The 24,336-nt window shown below is 44.6% G+C and overlaps 2 protein-coding genes across 4 annotated transcripts; both read left to right on the forward strand.

Annotated features, from left to right (window-relative positions):
• The first annotated feature begins 2,211 nt into the window (after positions 1-2,211).
• On the forward strand, positions 2,212-7,445 carry gltpa (glycolipid transfer protein a). Of its 2 annotated transcripts, XM_056286892.1 has the most exons (6): positions 2,212-2,447; positions 4,378-4,436; positions 4,548-4,681; positions 4,786-4,936; positions 5,121-5,349; positions 6,802-7,445. In XM_056286892.1, the coding sequence occupies exons 1-5, from the start codon at positions 2,345-2,347 to the stop codon at positions 5,301-5,303; spliced, it is 630 nt and encodes a 209-aa protein (XP_056142867.1). In that variant the 5' UTR covers positions 2,212-2,344; the 3' UTR covers positions 5,304-5,349; positions 6,802-7,445. The 2 variants fall into 2 exon arrangements, with proteins under 2 accessions (XP_056142867.1, XP_056142859.1); XM_056286884.1 differs by having other exon boundaries at positions 5,121-7,445.
• A 403-nt stretch (positions 7,446-7,848) lies between these two features.
• trpv4 (transient receptor potential cation channel, subfamily V, member 4) lies at positions 7,849-24,336 on the forward strand. 2 transcript variants are annotated; one of them, XM_056275550.1, is made up of 17 exons: positions 7,849-8,028; positions 9,442-9,523; positions 10,093-10,550; positions 11,265-11,440; positions 12,397-12,549; positions 15,903-16,043; positions 17,583-17,881; positions 17,993-18,172; positions 18,260-18,418; positions 19,587-19,679; positions 19,792-19,865; positions 20,167-20,332; positions 20,433-20,499; positions 20,592-20,896; positions 22,292-22,419; positions 22,510-22,631; positions 22,756-24,336. In XM_056275550.1, the coding sequence occupies exons 2-17, from the start codon at positions 9,515-9,517 to the stop codon at positions 22,872-22,874; spliced, it is 2,649 nt and encodes an 882-aa protein (XP_056131525.1). In that variant the 5' UTR covers positions 7,849-8,028; positions 9,442-9,514; the 3' UTR covers positions 22,875-24,336. The 2 variants fall into 2 exon arrangements, with proteins under 2 accessions (XP_056131525.1, XP_056131526.1); XM_056275551.1 differs by lacking the exon at positions 19,587-19,679.

Raw genomic sequence — 24,336 nt, forward strand, 5'->3', positions numbered from 1 at the left:
CTTTAGGTTCCTATTGGAGGGCCGACAGTTCACCGCTTTCGTGGACCACAAACCGCTGACGTTCTGTATGGCCAAAACCTCAGAACCGTGGTCTGGGCGTCAGCAGCGCCATCTCGCGGCGGTTTCCGAGTTTACCACGGACATACAACACGTGTCGGGCAAGGATAACTCCGTCGCCGACTGCCTTTCACGGGCGGTTGTTAACGCCGTTCACTTGGGACTCGACTACGCCGCTATGGCAGCGGACCAAGCCAAGGACGCGACCATTCAAGACTACCGGTCGACCCCTACGGCGCTACGGCTGGAGGACGTGACGTTCGACGCGGCCAACACCACCCTCCTCTGTGACATCTCAACCGGTCAACCGCGCCCCCTGGTGCCTACTTCCTGGCGGCGCCGAGTTTTCGACACCGTCCACGGCCTTTCCCACCCGGGAGTGAAGGCCTCGACCAAGCTGGTGAGCGTCAAGTTTGTTTGGCCTGGGCTCCGTAAGGATGTTAGAGCCTGGGCCGGCTCGTGTGTGGCGTGCCAACGCGCCAAGGTGCACCGCCATACCAAGGCCCCTTTGGTGCCGTTTGTGGTTCCAGAGAGGCGGTTTGACCACGTCAATGTTGACCTGGTGGGTCCCCTGCCCCCCCCCCCCCCGTGGTTATACGTTCCTCCTCACTATTGTGGACAGGGCCACCAGGTGGCCAGAGGCTATTCCCTTGTCCTCCACGACGGCAGCAGAGGTAGAACGGGCGTTCATCGGCTGCTGGGTGGCCCGTTTCGGCACACCGGGTGACATCACGAGCGACCGGGGCTCCCAGTTTACCTCGGAGCTCTGGACGGCGGTCGCTGAGCTCCTGGGGATGAAGATCCACCGCACTACGGCGTACAACCCGCAGAGCAACGGACTTTGTGAGCGGTTCCATCGGGACATGAAAGCCGCTCTGCGGGCAAGCCTCACTGGCTGCGACTGGATGGACCGGCTCCCATGGGTCATGCTCGGCCTGCGTTCGGCCCCGAAGGAAGACCTCCAGACCTCCTCCGCTGAGCTGGTGTATGGCCAGCCCCTGCGAGTTCCGGGGGAGTTTCTTCCGGATGCTACGGCTCCCTGGTCGGCCGCCTCTCACCTCAGTGCGTCCCGGAGCGCTGCCGGTGCCTTCGCTCCCGTTCCGATGTCTCAACACTGCCTCCCCCGGTCCTACGTCCCCAAGGATCTGCCATCGGCGAGGTACGTCTTCATTAGGCACGACAGCCATCGGTCCCCGCTGCAGCCCCCATACGACGGGCCCTTCCGCGTCCTGGAGGCGGGGGATAAGAACTTTGTGGTGGACATGGGGGGCAGGCCGGAGCGGGTCGCTATAGACCGTCTCAAGCCCGCTCACTTGGACATTGGGGAGCCAATGCAATTGGCCCTACCCCCGCGGCGGGGACGCCCTCCTAGGTCGGCCCCGGCACCTGCCTCTGTTCCTGCTTCGGCCCCGCCTATGGCCCGGGTTTTGGCCCCATCCGTTTCCCCTCCTGTGAAGCGCAGCCGTTATGGCCGCAGGGTCCGCCCCCCGACTCGTCACCTGTTTTCCCCGTGACTTTGCACTATGTCATTGACTGTTCTGTTGTAGAGTCTATTTTTATGTTCATGACTTGCGCTTTTGCTGTTTTGCATTGTTTTGTGTAGGTGAATTCTGGGGGGGGCCTGTGTGGTGACCCACATCTATATAACTAGAGACATTCACCTGAGAGATAATGCACTTCCGGTTCAGAGTTCAGTGTCGTTGTCGAATGTATGACATGAAAAGTTGGAGCTAGTAAACTACCTCGACTACGTCTACTCTCACGTCTCCTGTCTCGTTGTTTTCTAACTCCACAATACCTCCGTACATCCAGATTCCTAAGAACAAATATATTTCTTTCGAAACTTGTTTTATTTTGTTACTATTTCCTACTTTTTTATGCTTTTTTGGTGTGTTGCCGTTGGCGGCTGCGTTAAAAAAAGTTTCAAAATATATGCAGGTAGCAGGCTTATAAAAAACAATAGCATCATGTAAAAGTAAAAGTAAATGTAGAAACAGCATGAGAATGCCATGAGGTGCCGACCCGTTCATCTGCGCTTTCATAAACCTCGCAATAAACCCTTGACTGCGCGGTCTCAATGTAGGTGACATGCAACGTAGCCAGTGCGTGCGCGCACGCGTGTGGCGTGCGTGTGTATTTACGCGTACATGCGTATGTGGGTGGTTATGGCGCACACACATTCGGGCAGAAGCGCTGTCTTTTTTTCCGGGAGTCAGTATAATCTTGCTTTGGCGGTGGCGGTCGTCGCCAATATTTCAGAGGCAGAAAGCAGCGTACTAGGCACAAGATGGCTCTCCTCATCGAGCACCAGTTCAGACAGCTTCCTGCTGACAGGCAAGTGGAAACGCGACCATTTCTGGAGGCTGTGTCGTACCTACCGCCCTTCTTCGGTGAGTGGATTGTTTGTCCGGCATAACATTTTCTTCTCCCACCACCACCACCAATATGTTGTAAATAGGAGATTAACCCGTGACATTTAGTGAGCGGAAGTTCTTCGCGTTTTCAGAAATGATCAAATGATAGCGAAAGCGACCTCCCTCCCCAGATGTTTACGTGTATGGAGGAAGGGGAAATCTTCTAAATACTAAAATTATTACTTTAGTGGTCATGAACTGAGCGTGATCACCGGCGATTGAGTTATAAACTTGCTATTGTACAGCTCAAGATCTGCTCTGTAAGGTAATATGATGGACTGTGCTACAGGCTGGGTTTAGCTCCGACTGATACAATGAATTCGACTAATTCATCTAATTCCTACGCTGCGATAACCAAAGGAAATGGACGCAGGCTTTAACATGAGAATGGTGTGCTGTCACTTCGTCGACTTTTACATTATAGCTGTTTTTTGTTTTGTTTTGTTTTTTGTTGCTTTACACGTGATCTGTTCGGCTGTGATGACCTACGTGAGATGATTTGTCTAAAACCTTTGTCAAGCCTCATTAAAGTATATTGTCTCTACAAATGATAATCTTTTTTTGGATCGTATTTCTCTTCATCAAGCAGTCCACAATCCTATTGCATGCATAATTTAATTCACTGCCCTGGATTTTAAGTTGTGAAAATTGATTAGTACGGTGTTGAGTTCCCCTTGCCCATTCACGGGTGGCATTGTGCACCAGGGCATCTTTGTGTGGCTTCATTCTGTATTAATATGGCAAAGGTCCGCTATTGAATCTGCCACGTGAAACCCTGGGGAGCAAACAAGTTTGATCGCGATATAAACCTATATTTCCCTTTGTTCCCAGTGTTGCCTTTAAGTACTCAAGTATAGTGTGGATGTAGGAACACACCAATTATTCTTGCTCAGGGGTTAGCTACTAATTTTAGTGTAAAAAAAAAGGCACACATTTGGTGTTTGACAGGAATCTGTATTTGTTTAACACTATGTTGCCTGGAGTTTCTAGATGCACTGCTTGTTTTTATCAATGGTTCAACGTGTGTGTGCTTGGCACATGTGTAAAAACAGCAGAGAATAAGACAGAAAAAGGGCCATTGTGCAGGTCGTTTACCTGTAAATAGTAGGGGCATGCACTGTAAACATTATAAAGGGGCAGCCATTGCACCACCAGATGAGGTTGACTGAAACTTGATATGTTGCCGCCAAATCAGCACAAAAGCCAACACTTTGTCGTGACCGGTTTCTGCTACTTTACACAGGGTCTGAAATCTGTCAGATGTGCTCAGTGTGTCCACTCCACCATGAGTACTCGAGACACAACATGTCCGTTGTCACCCATGACCGCATCACTAAATACTAAAACTGAACGGCCATTAATAAGTATGCCATTGCCAATCCTTGTATGCCAAATTGGGAAAAAGCGAAGACTGGTATTTAAAGGGACACTCTCCCAATGAAGTAGTAGCTCTGTGAGCTGCAATGCACTTGTTGGGAAAGTTAGAGTTACTGAAATTTTAATGAGTTCTAGTGGATCTTTAAAAAAAACAACCTCCCAGACTGTCTAGCTAGTTTAATAATTAAAGTATTTTTGTTACTGTGAGATTCACAGACTGATTGTGAGTTTCAGTTGGTCTCGCCTAATTTGCATGTGTATCTTCTTTATTCTCTAATGTGTTTGACATGAAAATGACAGTATTTGCTTATGCTTCCCACAAATAAAAAAAAAGACCTGTCATGGTAATTTTCCGTATATTAAATTTCACTGCTTGTGAAAATTGGTCACCATGCTAAAGAGCTTTATGGCATTGTAAAGATTGCTGAAATTCTCTCATAAATAGTTTTGGCAAATGGTACACAGTACTGTAAGTAGGATTTTCCTTGCAGCTTTCAGATTAACATTGTGTTTAAACATCTGTCCTCAGACTGCCTCGGGTCTACGGTATTTGCTCCTATCAAGGCTGATATATCAGGAAACATCACAGTAAGTAAAGCAACACTTTCGTGTGACTAAGTGCAAATCGGCACCGCACTGCAAAAGTCTTTCACATTATAATATTAAGTTATATTGTGTTGTTGTTGTTGTCACCTTTAGAAAATCAAGGCAGTTTATGACAGCAACCCGAGTAGGTTCAAGACACTGCAGCAGATTCTGGAAGGGGAGAAGGAAATGTATGGAGCACAGTGGCCCAAGGTTGGAGCCACCCTGGCACTTATGTGGCTGAAGAGGTGGGAGATGTCCGGTTGGGATTTGGTTCCTTGTAGTGATATGTGTGTTCTTCTGAACAAGGTATGGTGTCTTTCAAACTTTTTTCTTAATTTTCATCAACCAGGGGTCTACGGTTTATCCAAATCTTACTCCAGAGTCTGGTGGATGGAGAGAAGGACGAGCAAAATCCCAACCTTATCCGAGTCAATGCCACCAAAGCTTATGAGATGGCTCTGCGGAGGTACCATGGCTGGCTGGTTCAGAAGCTCTTTCAGGTGAGGAGTTGTTAGGCATCACGTCTTTGTTGACAAGTTAGATGACCAATAGGTATGTTAAAAGTTTGGTGGTGCAGTCTTTGTTCTCAATTTAGAAATGCAACAACAAGAGCAGAATATTTAATCGTGGTACTGGGTGCAAACTCACAAATATTGAACATAATGCTTGTATTTGTCTCTATAGGCGGCTGTTTTTGCTGCTCCCTACAAGTCAGACTTCCTGAAGGCCCTGTCCAAAGGACGGGAGGTCAAGGAGGAGGAATGCTTAGAGAAAGTCAGAAAATTCCTTGTCAATTTCTCTGCTACAGTTGACGCTATCTATGACATGTATACTAAGATGAATGCTGAGCTTGACTACACAGTGTGACCTCGGCTTGCTTCCCATTCCTCCCGTGATGCGCCTTGTTTAAACGGTAATTTACACCCAGTATCAATCTCAACACAGTTACCCTCAGCTCCGTCAGTAACTTATTGCGGGAGTATCCCTGATTCATTGTTGTTACATGTGAAATTGTGCGTTTTTATTCACCTGTGTGCCTTTGCTTGATTTCCATATACGCCATTCCCACAGCCGAGCACTTGATAGCAGATGTAGCTTCAAAGTTGGTAGCTCCGCGCTTTATGGATTCTTGTTTCTTTACAACAGGGACATTACAGTATAAGACTTCTTTTTTGTTTTTTCTAATAACAAATGCCTTCTAACAGAGTTGTATACAGAATCAAAACACCACTTAGGCAACTAATGTTTTGGGGAAGCCAGCATCAGGCCTAAAACTCCCTGTTAGTGGGAGCTATTTAGGTGTTAGTTACTGGGAATTTGATAAAGCTAACTGGTAATTACACAAATCTGAAATCTATCTCTTGAAATACTTGAAAATCTGTTGTATCATAGATTCACTTTTTAAGGGTTATGGCCTTCTTCTCTGATGTGATCATATTCTGGAAGCAAAAAAAAATAATTTATATGCGAGATTGCATTCATATTTATTTATGATATAAGAAAGAATAGGTAAGTAACATGGGTAATTACTGAGTGTTCACTTTCAAAATCTTTTTGTTTTCTGAAATATGTTTTCACTGGAAAGCCAATGTGGCTTTTTTAAAGAAGTAAGCCAGTTAGGTGAGGTGATGCTAGCTGTGCGTGTGTAAATGAGAATAGCATGGGGTACAAGCCATAGCCGGGAGTCATCCACACTGAGGACTTCTTGACTTATTTATTCGAACTTTAGCATGTGACGTCTTCTGAGTATCGAAAAGCACGCAAAGCATTTCACTTGAAGTTAGAAGTGTTGTTTCAGAGGAAGTACAACAAGTGTCTTATAATGTTGGTCACCTACTTGTGCCTTAATTTAGTGGTGCAGAGCACAGTCGAGACAGCTTGACTTTTCTGCCTTGACACATTTTTATACTGTATGTTACCTCGATTCAACCAGGCAGACCCATCTAAACCAAATTTCTACTGACATTGAAAGCCTGTTCTGCCTTTTGACTTCATAAGATCTAACCAAACTTCAGACTTAACTTTCTTCGCCCATGTTAAGCAAATCAAATCAAAATCAAATCAATTTTATTTGTATAGCCCAATATCACAAATTACAAATTTGCCTCAGTGGGCTTAACAGCAACACAACATCCTGTCCTTAGACCCTCTCATCGGATAAGGAACAACTCCCTAAAAAAAAACACCTTAACAGGGAGAAAAAATAGGGAGAAACCTCAGGGAGAGCAACAGAGGAGGGATCTCTCTCCCAAGACGGACAGCGTGCAATAGATGTTGTGTTTACGCAATTTACACAGTACAACATTGAAAGAGGATAACAGAATTATAATGGACTTATAAAATTTATGAAGAATATGATGCGCAGGATGCCAACCAGTGTCCAGACGCCATTGGAACAGTCCAGGACCCAAGCCACGCGACCAGCGTCATCGTGTAAAAAAAAAAAAGGATTTACAAAAATAAAATGTGATGAGGGGAATGGCAGGCAGCGTCCAAGTGGCGACCACCGTCACCACAGAGACCTGGGTGGACAACCGACTGCACGTGCACACAAGGGAGGCTCGCATGACACCATTCACACACAGAAAAAGAGGAAGGAGAAGACATCCTTTCTCTTTGTGTGTGTGAAAGGAGAAGCAGCTGTTTCATATGTTTTAATTAATTTTTTTTATTTCAAAAACAATTTATCACGAAATTTGAGGTTTTATCTTCTGTCCACCGTCTTCTCAGGTGCATACATAACATTGACTGTATTTTCTTTAACTCTTTATCACTATTGTGTGAAGGATGCTGTTTTGGGTTTATTGGGCAGATTGGACATTGTGCATGCTTGATGATGCTGACATGCAGACAAAACCCTGACCTTTCTAAGTGGGTGTACTACTGTTCCTTGTGGAAGTTACTGTGCAGCACATACATTATGTGGAAGTGTGTAGAGTGCAACATATTTAAATATCCTGTATTTTGAACTGATGTGAAGCTTTCTTTCCAATAAAAATATGTACATTTAACTCATTTAACTGTGTCCATCCATCACTAAAATATGACTATTGTTTTGAAACTGTGCTTCAACATATATTACGTGTTTATTAGTCCCTAATTCATTGTCCACAAAGTCCCACATGGTCCTTATAGGCATCTTTCTTTCTTGCTCGCGCTGAGTCGGCGCCTCCAGTGGCCTGCTGCGTCCACCTGGGGGCGCCGTTCTCCTTCATTTCGCTGCCTCCGAAAAGGGACAATTTTCACTGAAGCTTGTCAGACTTTACTTTCACGTCCACAAACTTGTCATCTGACCAACTGCACACCAGCCAGTTGCACAAAACTCATGTGGATTTTCCCGCGGTTCCGCGATATAAGGCGGCCGGTTTGTCCCACCCTCGGCTCGGTTGAGGTGGGCGGTAAACGGGGCCGTCGTTCGAAGGCACCGCAGGCGTCCGTCCAAAGTGACATCACACAGGGAGAGCCAGCTAAACTGGAGACTCAGCAAAGTAGAACAAAGTTTATTTTCGAGAAACTTTTTTTTCCTATGGCATCCACAATAATCCTTAGAGCCGTCCACCTCCAGAGATGAATAGTCGTTGATCAGGTCGAGGTAAGTGGCAAATCTAATCTGTACAAAACAAGCCTTTTAATGTCATTTGTGTGATGAAGGAAACGTTTTGTTCGCTCTCATCACTGCCGTGAATGAATCAGTGGAGGTGAATTGGGAGTTATGAAAGACGCGCTGTACTAATCCTGACACGGAAAACCCATGTTGTACAACTGCATTATTTTTGATGGTTTGTATTTGTAACTGTTTACAGCCTATCCTTTCTTATCACATATCTTCACCAGTCTGCTGAAAAACCTGTTCAGGTGTTTAGGGATGTACAGTTTTGGGAATTTATGTGTGTAATGTTTCGGGAAAAGTGGCTACAACGACGGGATGGAGCTGAATAACTGTTTCACACGTCAACCACCACAAGAGGCTGAAAACAATTTTGACTGGTATTACAGTTTATACTGTTCTCATTGACAAAGACCATCTCAGATTCCTCAAATTTAACATTCGATCACATTTCTGGGCCAAATCCAATTTCCCACAGCCGTTTGTTTCCAAGGACACCCTCCATCCTCTGGTGGTCTGGTTAATGTCACATCTCAGATTAGAAGAGGAAGTCACCAGGCACGTCTCTGAGGAAACACTGTCAAGCCATTTTAAGTACCTCACCATTCTCATAGACATTGTGTGACTTCAGCACATACGAATCTTTCAGACATCTCCTTTTATTTTTCCCTCATCCGGTAAGAATCACAAATTTACAAGTTCACACTTTTTACAAAACTGAATGACTCATTCAGTCATTGCTGGTCTGTTTCAGCACAGAGAGGTAGTTTACTCGGGGAAGACTCATTGTTCCTGTGTCTTTTTTTTTAAACTATCAAATGTCTATTGGAGTGTAAAGGCATGATAATCCCGTTTGTTAGAGAGGGTTATGAGTCATGTCTCTGTCATCTTAGCTGGACCCTGTGTCCACCAGGCCTACTTGTTGCTACCTTACTCTGTAGACCAGGCAAGCATAGCTGAATGTATGTGTGAGCATCATTAGCTAATCGTAAGAGAGAGTCCACAGCTCATGAAGCACACATATCAAACAATGTTGTACAGTCACCGTGCATCATTTAATTGAATCCCGTTATTTTCACAATGATGATATACAGTGTGTGTGCACGCGTGTGCGTGTGTGTGTGTGTGTGTGTGTAAAGGTGTACAGTTGATGTGGTATATCCCGATGACCTGGCATCTTAACAGACTAACAGACGCAGGGTTAGTTTTGGCATCTTTCCTTTATTGGGGTTTCCAGAGAGCTCAGATCACGAAGGATAGAGAACTTTATGTGTCTTTCCAGACCAACAAAGGTTTTGTCTGTGTACCACTATCAGTTATTATGTAATGTGAGATTTTAATCTTAATGTTTGCTCTGAGAAGTTCTCAAGTCATGGTAAATCTTTCTTGTTTCCGTAGGACACCCACATGCTCCTCAGTCATTTCCAGAATCCCCTGAAGAGGAATTTAGCACTTCAGTGTTATATAAGGGATGAATGAGGTATATCTGCATTAAATGTCAAAAATGTGCTTTAAATTCTACTTTAAACTCCGAGTGGAAATACCCAGGACCTTCTCTGACTCTTTATTGTTGAGGTGCTATTTCACTTTGGTGAAATTGTTTCCTTTTATAGTGTTTTAATGGAGTTCACAAATGGCTCTCCATCACCGTTTGGCCATAGAGAAAACCATGAACACTACCACCCACTTATTATTCACCCAGTTGTAGCTGAAAATGAGTATTTCTAACGCCTAAATAAGCACTTCAAAATAACTCAAGATATCTCAAGGGTCCTAATAAAATATTATTTTGTCTCTTTGCAATGTCTCCTACGGGCTAAGAGAAAATTGGAAATGCTTGATGATGAAAATAGATCCACTGTGAGCAACGCTGTAGGCCGACTGTTGTTGAGTTTATGGTCATTTCCTAGGCATTCACATTATCGCTGATGTTCTATCATGTTTAATAAGACTGGAATTGCTACCTTTTCTTTTTTCAAATTTTGCCAAAACTCAAACTAAATTACTATAAAAATTGGGCTCACTTGGTGTTTTTTGTTGTTGTCCCAGGGCCGTTCTGCAGCCACTCTTTTGAGAAGGTGCCATGTAGCTCTGAGCAAGGCGAACACCCTTTCTTCAGTTCCTTCCATGATTCCTACCATCTCCATAGATTCAGGGGAGGGAGCAGGTGGACAGCCAGAGAACGATGCCGCCTTCCCTCTGTCTCAGCTCTCTGACCTGTTTGAGAGCGAGGATGGCTCCCTGTCGGCGCAGGATGCACCTCAGGATGCGGCTGCAGAGCTGGCTCAGCCCGGCCAGCCTGGGGACAGCAGGCAAAACCTGCGTATGAAATTCCAGGATGCATTTAAGAAGGGCATCTCCAGCCCTATGGACCTACTGGAGTCTACCATATATGAGTCCCCTGTTGTGCCCGGCCCCAAGAAAGCACCGATGGACTCCCTCTTTGACTATGGTACCTACAGAAACAACACCAATCAGAAACGACGCAGGAAGAAGCTCCTGAGAGGGTGAGATGTGGGACTAAATATCATTTTGGTTTCAGCCAATGTGAGCATCCAGGTTGTAGCAAGAGCAGGGTTTCTTTAGGCTTCTTGGATCGGACCCTTATTTCCTGTTTTAACTGTGAATATATTTGAAATTTCTTCTGAAAACAATCTTAGCTTGGAAAATGCTACTCATGAAAACGAAAACCTCAAATAACTGCTACTGTGTAGACCGAGGTGTGTCCCATGTGGAAGTATGCACGCACACACACACACACACACACACACACACACACACACACACACACACACACACACACACACACACACACACACACACACACACACACACACACACACACACACACACACACATATGTACATACCAGGCAGTCCCTCTTAAGTCCATTCATTGATGCAACAGAGAGGGTGTTGTTGTTCCTTCCATCAGTGTTGAGGTAATATTTAGGCTGCTGCCTGTTCCTGGCTGCTTTACCTGTCCCTTGCACAGTAAGGGTATTTATGCGAGCGCTTTGGTCCTGGGTGTTGGTCGTCACTTCACTTTTAGGTGGTTTGTCTGTCTCAAGCCAACTCGTTCTGTAATGTGTTGTGGAATACAATTTTCAATTTATGCTGCAGCTATCTGTCACATGAAATGGGAACCCAAAGATGGCATACACGGTTTGGCATACACAACAGAAGTGAGACATAAGATTTTATGTTTCTGTATCTTCATAGTAAGACTGAGACATCCTGTGATGAGGGTTCAGGCACGGATCCACCAAAGGTGCTGAAAATATTCAACCGCTCTCTCCTTTTTGATTGTGTGTCGCGGGCAGACCCGGGGGCCCTCGAAGGCCTATTGGAGTATTTGCAGAGTCACCAAAAGAGGCTGACTGATGAAGAGTTCAAAGGTGAGGTTATAGAAGCAAAAGGTTTCAACTCATACCAACGGTCTCCTGTCTTCTGGTGCTCTGGGATTTTGCCTATCCGCTTTCACAAGCAAGCATTGAAAAGTCAGGAGGATGAGACAGCGAGAATATAGCAAGAGATTTGGGTCGTCATGGAGGAGAGAACAGGCAAGTACAGGAAGTAGATAGTAAGACACACATTAAGAGTATCTTTTTCCATGCTTGTTTATTGGGAAAATAACTAGGTATTTTGCTTTCTTTCATTTCCTTGCTAGTTTTTTCCCCTTTTCTTTAATTTGTGGTTATCAAAACATATCTTCTTCTTTTCCTTTAACAAACATTTGGCATATCTACTGGCTACTTTACCTTTGACCTTTGAATATTCCCCGCTCGCTGTCCTCGGCTGTAGTTGGCTCAGAGGACATAAAAAGGAGGAAACTGTTGTGATGTCAGAGTTTTTGTCCTGCCAGGGGTGGGTTCGAGCACAACTTCCTGCCTGTGCAAGGGTGTCTGGGAAGCTTTGTGGGGCAAATAACAGGGAGCGGAGAGAAATCACAGCAAACTGCGGTCTGTTCAAGGCCCCAATTCAGCTCTTGTGCCTAGAAGGGTACTTAAAAAAACCCTACAAACTAAATATACTAAGTAGCAGACATTGGGGTGACTTGCCCCCTGTCTTATTCCTCTTCACAAACACTAACACTAAATAGCACAAACTCAAAATAACTAGTTTTCTTTTGCATGCAATTATGTCTGAACAATATGCCGGACATTCAGGAGATTTCAGGTCTAAGCAACTGTACATCTGTATTCTTTCTCCTTATGGTTTCTTTTGCTGCACCTCTACAGAAACACAAGAGGGAGTAATACATCACAGGATGCAGCACTAAATCACCAATATTCCCCGAATCATCAGTTGAAAAGATCAACTACATTCAATTCTTACTTTATTTTCCCACCAGAGCCGTCCACTGGTAAGACATGCCTGCCCAAGGCTCTGCTGAACCTTTACAGTGGTAAGAATGACACCATCCCATTGCTGTTGGACGTAGCAGAGCAGACTGGGAACCTCAGAGAGTTCATCAACACGCCCTTCAGAGATGTCTACTACAGAGGTATGGACATAAACCTCTGTAATACTGCTCATCAGTTATATAAAACTCATTTGAGGTGTAGTCATTGACTCAAAAATAAAGGCTTGATTTGAATTTGACAATGAGATTTAAAATATTCACTAGTGCCTCATCCACCATTCAGCTCTGTGTTTAAATCGAAGGCATTTGCTGAGCAATCAGAAGTTGCCATATGCTTGCTGCTTTACTGGTTCAGACACAGGCCCCCAATGTATCTCAATCAGGAGAGACATAGTGAATGACATAATGATAAAAAAAATTTATTATAACAGATGATTTAGTGGGAATGAATACATGTCAAGAAAGTCTTTGGCGGACGTCCGGGTGGCGTGGCAGTCTATTCTGTTGCCTACCAACCTGGTTGGTCAGGGTGCCTGTTCAGGGGGGAGGGGGAACTTGGGGGAATAGCGTGATCCTCCCACACACTACATCCCCCTGGTGAAACTCCTCACTGTCAGGTGAAAAGAAGCGGCTGGCGACTCCACATGTATCAGAGGAGGCATGTGGTAGGCTGCAGCCCTCCCCGGATTGGCAGAGGGGGTGGAGCAACAACCGGGATAGCTCAGAAGAGTGGGCTAATTGGCCAAGTACAACTGGGGAGAAAAAGGGCAGAAGAAAAAAAAACTGATGCTTAGACTCAACAAGGAGATGTTTTTGATTGAGGAGCAGCAGCATAATATATAGCCCCATGGAGTCCAGGTGGTGGTGGCTGATGACTTCTGCTGAGATGATAGACAGATATTCCAGTTCTTCTTTCCACCTCCTTGGTCAGGGGCACAGACTGGAGTATTAACCCTAACATACATGTCTTTGATGGTGGGAGGAAACAGGCGCACCCAGAGGAAACCCACGTAGACATGGGGAGAACATGCAAACTCCACACAGAAGGGACCTGGGATGGCCTGGGGTTCGAACTGAGGACCTTCTTGCTGTGAGGCAACAGTGCTAACCACTGGGCCACCGTGCTGCCCCATAAAGCTAATTAGACTGATAATGAGATTAAACTTATGATCTGCGAGGACTAGGCAGTGATGGGGAGATGGAGGGGTGCATATAACAGCAGCACAAATGCCTAGAGCTGGAGAGAAAAACATATTTAAAAAAAACTACAGCAAGATGATAGGCTAACCATGCAGGTGTGTTGCTGTGCTATTGGATAGATGAGAACACGGGTGGTGGTGTGATTAGCTGATAGCTCAGTTAACATCCCCAGACAATGACAGCAAGGGGAAATATGAGTGAGCATGTGTGAGAGATGAAAATGGCAGGATAAAATAAGAAAAGTAACTACGGGTCTATGCATGCAAAAGATAGTCATCCTGGCTGGACATTCGCTAAACCTCCATACAACACAGATACATCCGGATGCTGTTCCCTTGGCCTCAACCCCTCCCTCTGTAACTGGGCCCTGAACTTCCTGACCAACAGACCTCAGTCTGTTAGGTTAGGTGACCGCACCTCCTCCACCCTGACCCTCAGCACAGGTACCCCTCAAGGCTGTGTTCTGAGCCCCCTCCTTTTCTCCCTCTTTATCCACGATTGCCTGCCAACTCATCCTTCAAATGTAATAGTTAAGTTTGCGGATGACACCACAGTTATTGGCCGTATCACCAACAATGATGAGATGGCCTACAGGGATGAGATTCAGCACCTCACATCATGGTGCACTACCAACAATCTTGTTCTCAGTGTGCAGAAGATGAAGGAGCTGATTGTGGACTTCAGAAGGTCTAGAAGCTGCAGCCACTCCCCCATACACTTCAGTGGGGTGGAAGTGGAGCATGTCTCCAGCTTTAAATTCCTTGGAGTCCACATCAATGAGGAACTTTCCTGGACATCAAACACCCAGGCCCTTGTGAAAAAGGCCCAACAATCCCTGCATTTCCTGAGGAGGCTGAGGAGTGCCCGTCTAGCCCCCAAAATTATCACCAACTTCTACCACTGCACCATAGAGAGCATCCTGACCAGCTGCATCTCAGTGTGGTACGGCAACTGCACATCAGTAGACCAGAACGCTCTGCAGCGGGTCGTCAAGGTGGCCCAGCATAACACCAGTACCCAGCTCCCAGCCATAAAAGACATTTATCACAAACGCTGCCTTCGAAGGGGTCTCAGCATCAGCAGAGATCCCACCCACCCCAACCATGGACTGTTCTCCCCCCTGCGCTCTGGGAGGCACTACAGGAGCATCAGAGCCCACACTACCAGGCTCAAAAACAGCTTCTTTCCCCAAGCTGTTACCCACCTGAACCTGGCTACCCACTGAATGTCTGTGGATATTTTTAAAGATTTTGTATTTGTGCTCTTTTTTAACTTATTTTTAGCTTTTGGTCTTCATGTGTGTATATCTTATACTGTGTTTGCTGTGTTTGTCTGTCTGTCTTGCACTCTTTAGCAAAGCCGCAGCCCTTATTTCAGTTTTAACATGTACCTGCACATTGTTATTAATGACAATACATTGATTTGATTTGAATTGAATTGAATGTGTAAATATAGATGTGTTTATGAAATGTGTGCCCTGAATATTTACAACCCCACAACTGAACAGATCCAGGAGTCTGTCGATTATACTTAATTCCAACGCTGATATTTGTCAGAGAGCCCACCAAGCGTTTTCTCCATTTTAAAAAAGATATTTGTCACAAGAAAACATTCTTTCTTCGGTATTGGAGTCTGTGATAATTATTTTCTTCACATTTTCCAAAAAAAAAAGCATCTATCTGCCACTTACTGATCTGTTACAGGTAAGAGTAAGCTTAGTGACCCTAGGGCCCATAACAACCATTCAAAACTGTATTTTAAAAAAATGTATGGCAGCCAGTCTGAAAACAGATCTGTTTTTCTGTATTTTCCTCTCAGAAATGTACATTTTTGTTCAGCATAAGTATGGAAGAGCGTTTTCTGTAGGGTTTTACCCTTCATCCAACAGGAATGTAATCTCTGTGAGTTAAATCAATGGCACATCTTGATGAGAGCGCTCCGCTTAATCTCTTGATTGGACATCAGTATCTGAAAAGGTGAAATGCTATGGATTCCAAAAAAAACCCCAAAAAAAACAGACTTGTTGGGCACTTGTGAATGTTTTTCTAGACCATGACTGTGCTTTGTGTTTGATCACACATTGCCTGTAAACATTGTGCAGCCCCCGTATGCCTCTTTGCAAGGGATTTCCACTTTGATGAATGCAACACTAATAAGACAGTGGAAAGTTACACTGGCACTCCTTCTTGCCTCATTTGTAAGCAGAGGGCAACAAATGCCTCATTTCCTTGATGATGAAGAATTTACGCGCCATTTATTTGGGCTAATCCATAACATGGGTTCTGTTTTGTCAGGTCAGACAGCCCTGCACATCGCTATAGAGCGGCGCTGTAAGCAGTATGTGGCGCTGCTGGTGGAGAAGGAAGCCGACGTTCACGCTCAGGCCAGGGGACGCTTCTTCCAGCCCCGGGACGAAGGTGGCTACTTCTACTTCGGTGAGGGACTTTGAACTTTGACTTTCAGTGGAATCGAGTCTACAAACAGGAGAGCTCATTGTGGCTCTACGTGTCTATTTTTAGCATGCTCTCTGTTTTGTAATGTTTTGCTGGTAATGAAAACAGTGCAGGCGAGTTCTGGAAAACTGTGTATTCCGTGTCTCACAAGTTTTTAATGATGCAGTGTGTTTGTGGTTTTTCTTGGGGTTTCTGTTTGCCAATGGAGTGATGTAATGCCTCTGCCGGCTCAGATTTCCTCTCACACACCATTGAGACAGAGTGGATCTTCTTGTGTCACAAGACTGACACAGTATTTTTTTTTGACACATTAAAAGTGTAATTAAAGTAGTTGCCAAGGTGAAGGGGTTAAAAAAACAATTTGTGCTAAAAGTTTCTGGCAAAGTGACCTCTGTTACCCGAGAAAGATGAATTGACATTAGACCCCACCCCTTGGCTTTTGTTTTTTATTTTTTGTACGTGGCAGGTTTGGGATGGTCAGATATAGTCAGGATACTGTAAGAGGTCCAATGGTGAACTCTACCTTACAGAGGCGGTTTGAAATGTAATCTGAGAGTCCGCTTTATGAAGTTTTCCAGGAAGACAAGAAAGGAGATAGTGATGTCATCGGGTCGAGAGGTGCATTTGAACGTAGTGAAAGGTGTCCGTGTTGCTGTCGTTGGAAAAAGGTAACCATTAGGAGGGATAAAGGCCTTACATTCACTGACCTCACAGACCGAGAGGAAAATGCTGCCTTTAACTACAGTCCCATACTGCCCTCTGCTGACAACACCCCCACCTCAGTCATTGCCCCGCTGCCCCAGCGACTTCCTGTTATTTCAGTTTGAACCACCTTGCGGCGGTGGTGTTGACATGGGATTTGGGCAATACAAGCCAAGAACACAGGAAAATCAGGACAGATAGATATAGAATATCATATACTCAATTTTTAAACTTTTTTTTTAACCAAACCTAATTTTAAGAATTATTATTATTTGATTACATTCATGCATTATATTCCACGCTCATCAAAGAGGAGATGATTTCCATTTGCACTTAGCATGGTCGTCATTCACAAATCCCAGCGTGTCCGGGCACAGTGTGAGTAATTTGCTTCGGAGCTTTGCAGTGAGGTGAACAGGAACCTGGCAGAGCTGATGGCTAATGGGATTTAGACTCACGCTAACGCTGTGCATGCACCCGTGCAAATCCATGAAGAGGAGCGTTTCTATGTGAGGTGACAAAGTAATCTGTCACCCATGGCAACGGCTCCTTTTCAGCAGCTGCTTTTGGCACTCTGGCCCCATTGGGCCCCTCCTTCATACAACTGCTAATTGTGCTCTTTTCATAGCAGGGATTTAAGTCACATCTTTGATCCATGTTTAGTGCGCTTTGAAAAAAAAAATACAACAACACATTGATTCCTGGTATAGCTCCTAATCAACCCCTCTTGTTGATCTGCCTAATTTCAATCTGAAATGTGTGTTTCTGAGGGTGTCTTTTGAATGTACTATGGATTGAGCGCTTTGTGTCTGCCTGTAGGTGAGCTGCCTCTCTCGCTGGCAGCATGCACAAACCAGCCTGACATGGTGCACTACCTGACCGAGAACTCCCACAAGAAAGCCGACCTGCGGCGTCAGGATTCCCGTGGTAATACGGTGCTGCACGCCCTGGTGCACATTGCAGACAACACTCGGGACAACACCCGCTTCCTTACGAAGATGTATGATTTACTGCTGACCAAGTGCGTCAAGCTGTACCCCGACTGCAACCTGGAGACTGTGCTCAACAATGATGGCATGTCGCCTCTGATGATGGCTGCCAAGTTAGGAAAGATAGGGGTAAGAAGTACATGCATGCCAGGTGACCATACTAGGGAGGTTCACATGTCCATCTGCCAGTATATCACTGTGTGCAACTGAATGTTCAGCCTACTTTACCATGACCACCAGGTTTTTCAACACATTATCCGGCGAGAGATCAAAGACGAAGAAGCCCGCCACCTGTCTCGCAAGTTTAAGGACTGGGCATACGGTCCCGTGTACTCCTCCCTTTATGATCTGTCATCTCTGGATACCTGTGGAGAGGAGGTGTCTGTGCTGGAAATCCTTGTCTACAACAGCCGCAATGAGGTGAATTGGAGGAATTAAGTTAATATGTATGAGAATGTGTTGGTATAATTTTGATGTTTGAACGGTATTCTCTGTTTATATTGTCAGAATCGTCATGAGATGCTGGCAGTAGAGCCTATCAATGAGCTGCTCAGGGCCAAGTGGCAGAAATTCGCTGCCGTCACCTTCTACATCAGCGTCGTCTCTTACCTCATCACCATGATCATCTTCACCCTGGTGGCTTACTACCACCCAGCACAGGGAACGGTGGGTGCAGAATTACTGATGATACTGGACCACTTAACATAGCGTCTGTATTCCACCGGCTAATGATCAGTATATATGATCAAAACTCAATGACTCTAGGTCGTCCGGGTGGCATGGCGGTCTATTCCGTTGCCTTCCAACACGGGGATTGCTGGTTCAAATACCCATGTTACCTCCAGCCTGGTCAGGCATCCTACAGACACAATTGGCCGTGTCTGCGGGTGGGATACCGGAGGTGGGTATGTGTCCTGGTCGCTGCACTAGCGCCTCCTCTGGTCAGTCGGGGCGCCTGTTCGAGGGGAGGGGGAACTGGGGGGAATAGCGTGACCCTCCCACGTGCTACGCCCCCTGGTGAAACTCCTCACTGTCTGGTGAAAGAAATGGCTGGCGACGCCACATGTATTGGGGGAGGCATGTGGTAGTCTGCAGCCCCCCCCCCCCGGATCGGCAGAGGGGGTGGAGCAGCGACAGGGACAGCTCGGAAAATAGGGTAATTCGTCGGATACAATTGGGGAGAAAAAGGGGGGGAAATCAAAAAACAAAAAACAACTCAATGAATCTGTCTGTGCACAACAGCTTGTTCAAGATAACATATTCATTCATTCAATATACACACTGTGTATTAATGTTTGAACTGTGGTAGCGATGGGGCATTTGCTGGGTAAGATGCCAGAGTCGTCATCCCTTTTGTTAAGCTCTTTAAGTCACTCAGTAAGTCTAGATTTGAAGACAAATGTGAGGTAAAACAGTGACTTACTTCATCACAATCCCTGTAATTTAATTCAAAAAGCACTGTATGTACTGATGCAGAGTATTGTACGTGGATTGTATTTGCCATAATTTCCCGTGAAATGAAGTTCCTCTGTAGGTGTTTTGTTTTTTTGCATTGACCGCCAATTGTCTTTGAGTTATTGACTCCCTGTCTGGCTTAATCAAATGTTCTTTTTATGTGGTGTTTGTTGTCAAGATTTGTCTTGTGCTTTACTGGGCTTGTATCTCATGTTTTTTAATTGTTTTACTATTGCGTTTGTTGTGATTTATTATTCAATTTCAGTGTGTGCTTTAATTATTAACCTTATCTACAATCTGTAATTCCTCCAGAGGACAGTAAAGTTGGAACTGAACTGAATGTGACAAATAAAGTTTCAACTCTTGTCTCCCCACCCAGCCCCCATACCCCTATACAAAATCCACTGACTACCTGCGTATGGGAGGCGAGATTGTCACCCTTGCATCGGGAATTTTCTTTTTCCTCACCAATGTGAGTCTGTGGGCTCTACGGCTTCACTGTAGTCTCCCAATCTGTTGCATCTAACTCAGATCTGAAGTGATACTGTGGGCATGGTGTGAATGCTTCTCGTGTCTCTTTGTAGATTAAGGACCTCTTCCTGAAGAAGTGCCCTGGGGTGAACTCTTTATTTATTGATGGTTCCTTTCAACTGCTCTAGTAAGTCTCCAACCTCACTTCCACCGCTTCACCTCTGCCATAGATCTCAATGACTTTTACCCGAGGCTAATTTGAAATCCTCTTAATTGAGTCATCTAATTAATTCCACAGCCTCCTCTCTCCAGCAAGTTTTATAGTGTACATCTTTAATTAAACCCACGATCCAAACAAAAAGCAGAGGTTGTCGGGCACATCTCTGAATCATGTTTATTTAAGTCATAATCAGTGTGTGTTTGATGCCAACATCCTGTTGATCTGCCAAACACAATATTCTCCTGTACCATGTCTCTCTCCTCCCCAGCTTCATTTACTCTGTGCTTGTGATAGTCACTGCTGCTCTCTATCTGTCTGGCATCGAGGCTTATGTGTCTGTGATGGTGTTTGCACTTGTTTTGGGGTGGATGAACACACTCTATTTCACCAGAGGCCTGAAGCTGACTGGCACCTACAGCATCATGATACAGAAAGTAAGGTCCTGAAGCAAGAGCAAATATAAAAGTGCAAGAAAACACCAGTTTTAAACATGGTGTAGCAACATTTTTATTTATTTTTTTGCTTTGTTCTCAGATTCTTTTCAAAGACCTTTTCAGGTTTCTGCTTGTGTATGTGCTCTTCATGATTGGATATGCATCAGGTAAGTCCACGGTCATGGAAGTATCTCCTTATTACCCAACCTCTTAGAAAGCATAGCCCTCCCTTATGCCTTTATCCACTTGTGTCCCCCAGCCCTGGTATCACTGCTGACAGTGTGTCCTCCACCGGGCACAGACTGTAAGGGGGACTGCCCCACCTACCCCAAGTGCAGGGACCCAGACACCTTCAGCACCTTTCTGTTGGACCTTTTCAAGCTGACTATTGGAATGGGAGAACTGGACATGATCCACAGTGCCCGGTACCCTGCGGTCTTCCTAATTCTTCTGGTCACCTACATTATCCTCACCTTTGTGCTGCTGCTCAACATGTTGATTGCACTGATGGGGGAGACGGTGGGACAGGTTTCAAAGCAGAGCAAGAAGATCTGGAAGCTTCAGGTGAGCTTACAGTGACTGTATAGGGGATATAGTATTGTAAAAGTCAATGTAACCATCATAGAGTTTAAAGGGAAACGACGTTTTTGTTTTTGTTTTTGTTTTAATACTAAGCCCTGTTTCCCTGTTGTTAGGAGACAAACCAAATGATGGGGAGCAGAATCGTCCCCCCCCCCCCATTTTCTCCCCAATTGTATCTGGCCAATTACCCCACTCTTCTGAGCCATCCCGGTCGCTGCTCCACCCCCTCTGCCGGTCCGGGGAGGGCTGCAGACTACCACATGCCTCCTCTAATGCATGTGGAGTTGCCAGCCGCTTCTTTTCACCTGACAGTGAGGAGTTTCACCAGGGGGACGTAGCACATGGGAGGATCACACTATTCCCCCAGTTCCCCCACCCCCCTGAACAGGCGCCCCGACCAACCAGAGGAGGTGCTAATGCAGTGATCAGGACACACACCCACATCTGGCTTCCCACCCGCAGACACGGCCAATTGTGTCTGTAGGGATGCCACGCCAAGCCGGAATACATGGGGATTCGAACCGGTGATCCCCATCTTGGGGAAGCAGAGTCTTTAAAGTGATTCAGTATTTAGCAATCTCGCACCAGCCAAGTGCTGCGCACCAAACTGCAATGTAATCCTTTTGGGCAATAGCATGTGTGGTATTGCCCCAAAGGAAATAGCACACGTGTCATACAAGGCAATAGCACACGTGTCATACAAGTTCTCCGTTAGTAGATGTTATTGCAAATAACATCTATTAACAGAGAACTTGTATGACACCAATGGGCTCAATGTTATGAGAGGTGTCTGAAAACACCTTCCATTATGAAAAGAAAATCCCAGTAAAGTCAGACAGTGCAGTGATGGGACTTTTTTTACATTTTCTAACTAATTCTTCAACTGTTATCTTGCAACAATGACTCATTCCTCGTAGGGTTGGAGAGCCTTCTGCTATGGGTTAGAAATTCATTGATACCTATGTGTAGCTATAGATATATAATACTCCGTAATTGTTGTCATGGCTAAGGCTCTTTAGACTCCTCTTTTAATATTCTGAGCCTGTTGGTGCTAAAAAATAACTCTTTTAATGTGCCTTACTTGGCGAGTGCTATTGCCCTTAAGGATTACATCGCAGCTTGACACGCATCAGTTGGAGGACAGTTGCTTGCTCAATACTGAGTCAATTTAAAAGATTCTGCTACCCATCACTTGGTTTTACTCCTAACAATCGGAAAATAGAGGTTTTTTCTTTTAAGAAGCCTCATTTAGTGCTGCCATGATGACTGAGGCCTTAACCATCCTTTGTAATCCTCAAATTCATCATATGAGCAACAAATCCGTTACTAATAGTTCTAATGCACTTGTTCAATGTGTTAAATTGACACATGGTAAAGTGGGCTACGACAATTCTGGACATTGAGCGCTCCTTTCCAGTCTGCCTACGCAAGTCGTTCCAAGTTGGTGAGATGGTTACTGTGGGGAAGAACTGGGATGGTACCCCTGATCGGCGGCGGTGCTTCAGGTACCTTTCATCACTCTTGAAGTAAATTTATATCAAAAGCACCAGCACATCTGAAAATGATCATTGCAACTGCCCTGGTTGTCATGTTAGGGTAGATGAGGTCAACTGGTGCCACTGGAATCAAAACCTGGGAATAATCAATGAGGATCCAGGCAAGAATGAGACCTTCAATACCAGCGAAGTCCAGCAAACTGTCAGAGGCTTGAGAAGAGGTGAGATTATGACCGTGCTCCCGCACATATGCACTGGCAAACATACTGTATATCTATGCATGTAGACCACAAACATAGACACACTCGCATGTATGGACTCTACCCTTTTTCCATCACCTTCCAGATCGTTGGTCTACCGTGGTCCCACGCGTGATGGAGCTCAGCAAAGGTCTGCGTCCACGTGATATTGTTGTAGAAATGGAGCACTTGACACCAAGGCATAGACCATATGCAGAGGGCTAGCGCCGTCCTTCTTGCTGGGGGTGCTGTGTGTCCATCAGGACCAGTGAGGCCACACTACTGGTTAAAGAAACAGATAGTGAGGTCATGAGACTGTCTATCTGGTTGTTATGTGCACAAAGCTCTGCATATAAATACGCTCAGTAGAAGATAAACTAGGATGGAGAGTTAAGCACACAGGAAGAAAGCACTGGATCCATGGTGCAACTTCTGGGGGAACCCCTAAATCCACCACCTGGAAGATAAGTAAGTGAAAATAAATATTTATATATATCTAAATAAATATTTTGAAAGAAGAGAGAATGAAGATGGAAAACTTAACCGAGCTGTAAAATGGTCATTTGTTAGCTATTGAGTTAAAAAGGATGCTACCATGAGTTTAATGTAAATTGTGAGTATATTATAACTCTGCAGACGTCTGACTCAGGGACTTAGAGTTTCAACTATCTCAGTAAAAACATTGTCAGTTTCATTACAGTCTCACAGAAAATAGAGACTTGGGTGTTTTGACAGCTAAAACAAGCAACATTATTGTATTACTACTGTAAAAAAAAATGGGTCAGATAAAAAGATCTGCAAATCAAAATGCATAATTCAAATTGAATTAACGAATATTGAATTTAATTAATTTTGGAGGTATTTTTTCAAGATAGTATAAAAATTTGTATACTTCCTTACATCATGACTTACAATTCATCTTACATTCAGGTTTTTTATTTAACAATGTACATTTTCATTAGGTTTATGCTCTACTGTATATGGTGCTTATTATATTTATCTTGAGGGATTTTTATCTTTAAATTTAGACAATGGGAATTCAGTCTATATATAAAAGACCTTTTTTTGTACAATGTACTTTTCTACATTTTTCCATAAATAGATTAATAGTTTCCCAGCTGTAAAGGACTTTATAAGAATGGGAATGGGCTTAATAGTCACTGCTGGCAGCACTGTTTTTATTTCATCTGAGACAATGCACTGTGCTATTTACTGACATGTGCATCACTTTATGAATGCAAGTACATTGTTCTGAACAAGATGGGCATGATGAGCAGGTTATAGTTGTCAAGCAAATATGCAAATGCAAAACAATAGTTATCCATGTTATGGTTTGTCTTTGAGTTTCCCGTGTTATTGTTCCTTTGCAGCTGGGGTATTTGCATAATCAACTCTCGGGCCTTGTTATTATGTGCCTCCCCCTATTTGCTGCAGTCTTTTCATTGTATTTGGCTCCTTGCCCTATTCAGCTTCTTGTTTATGTGCATCTACAGTAGGTATGAATGCATACACTATGTGTTATTGTACTAGGTTATACAGTTAGATGAACAGGGGATGGACCATACAATTCCTTTGTTGTCAGTTCAGATTTGCTGAATGTCAGAGGCCATTGTTTGCTGAAGTAGCATCACATTAATTATTCAGGTGTCATATCCATCTATGAATGTTTATATTGTATGTAGTTTAT

Source organism: Lampris incognitus, chromosome 1 (assembly GCF_029633865.1).
Source record: "Lampris incognitus isolate fLamInc1 chromosome 1, fLamInc1.hap2, whole genome shotgun sequence".
NCBI lineage: Eukaryota > Metazoa > Chordata > Actinopteri > Lampriformes > Lampridae > Lampris > Lampris incognitus.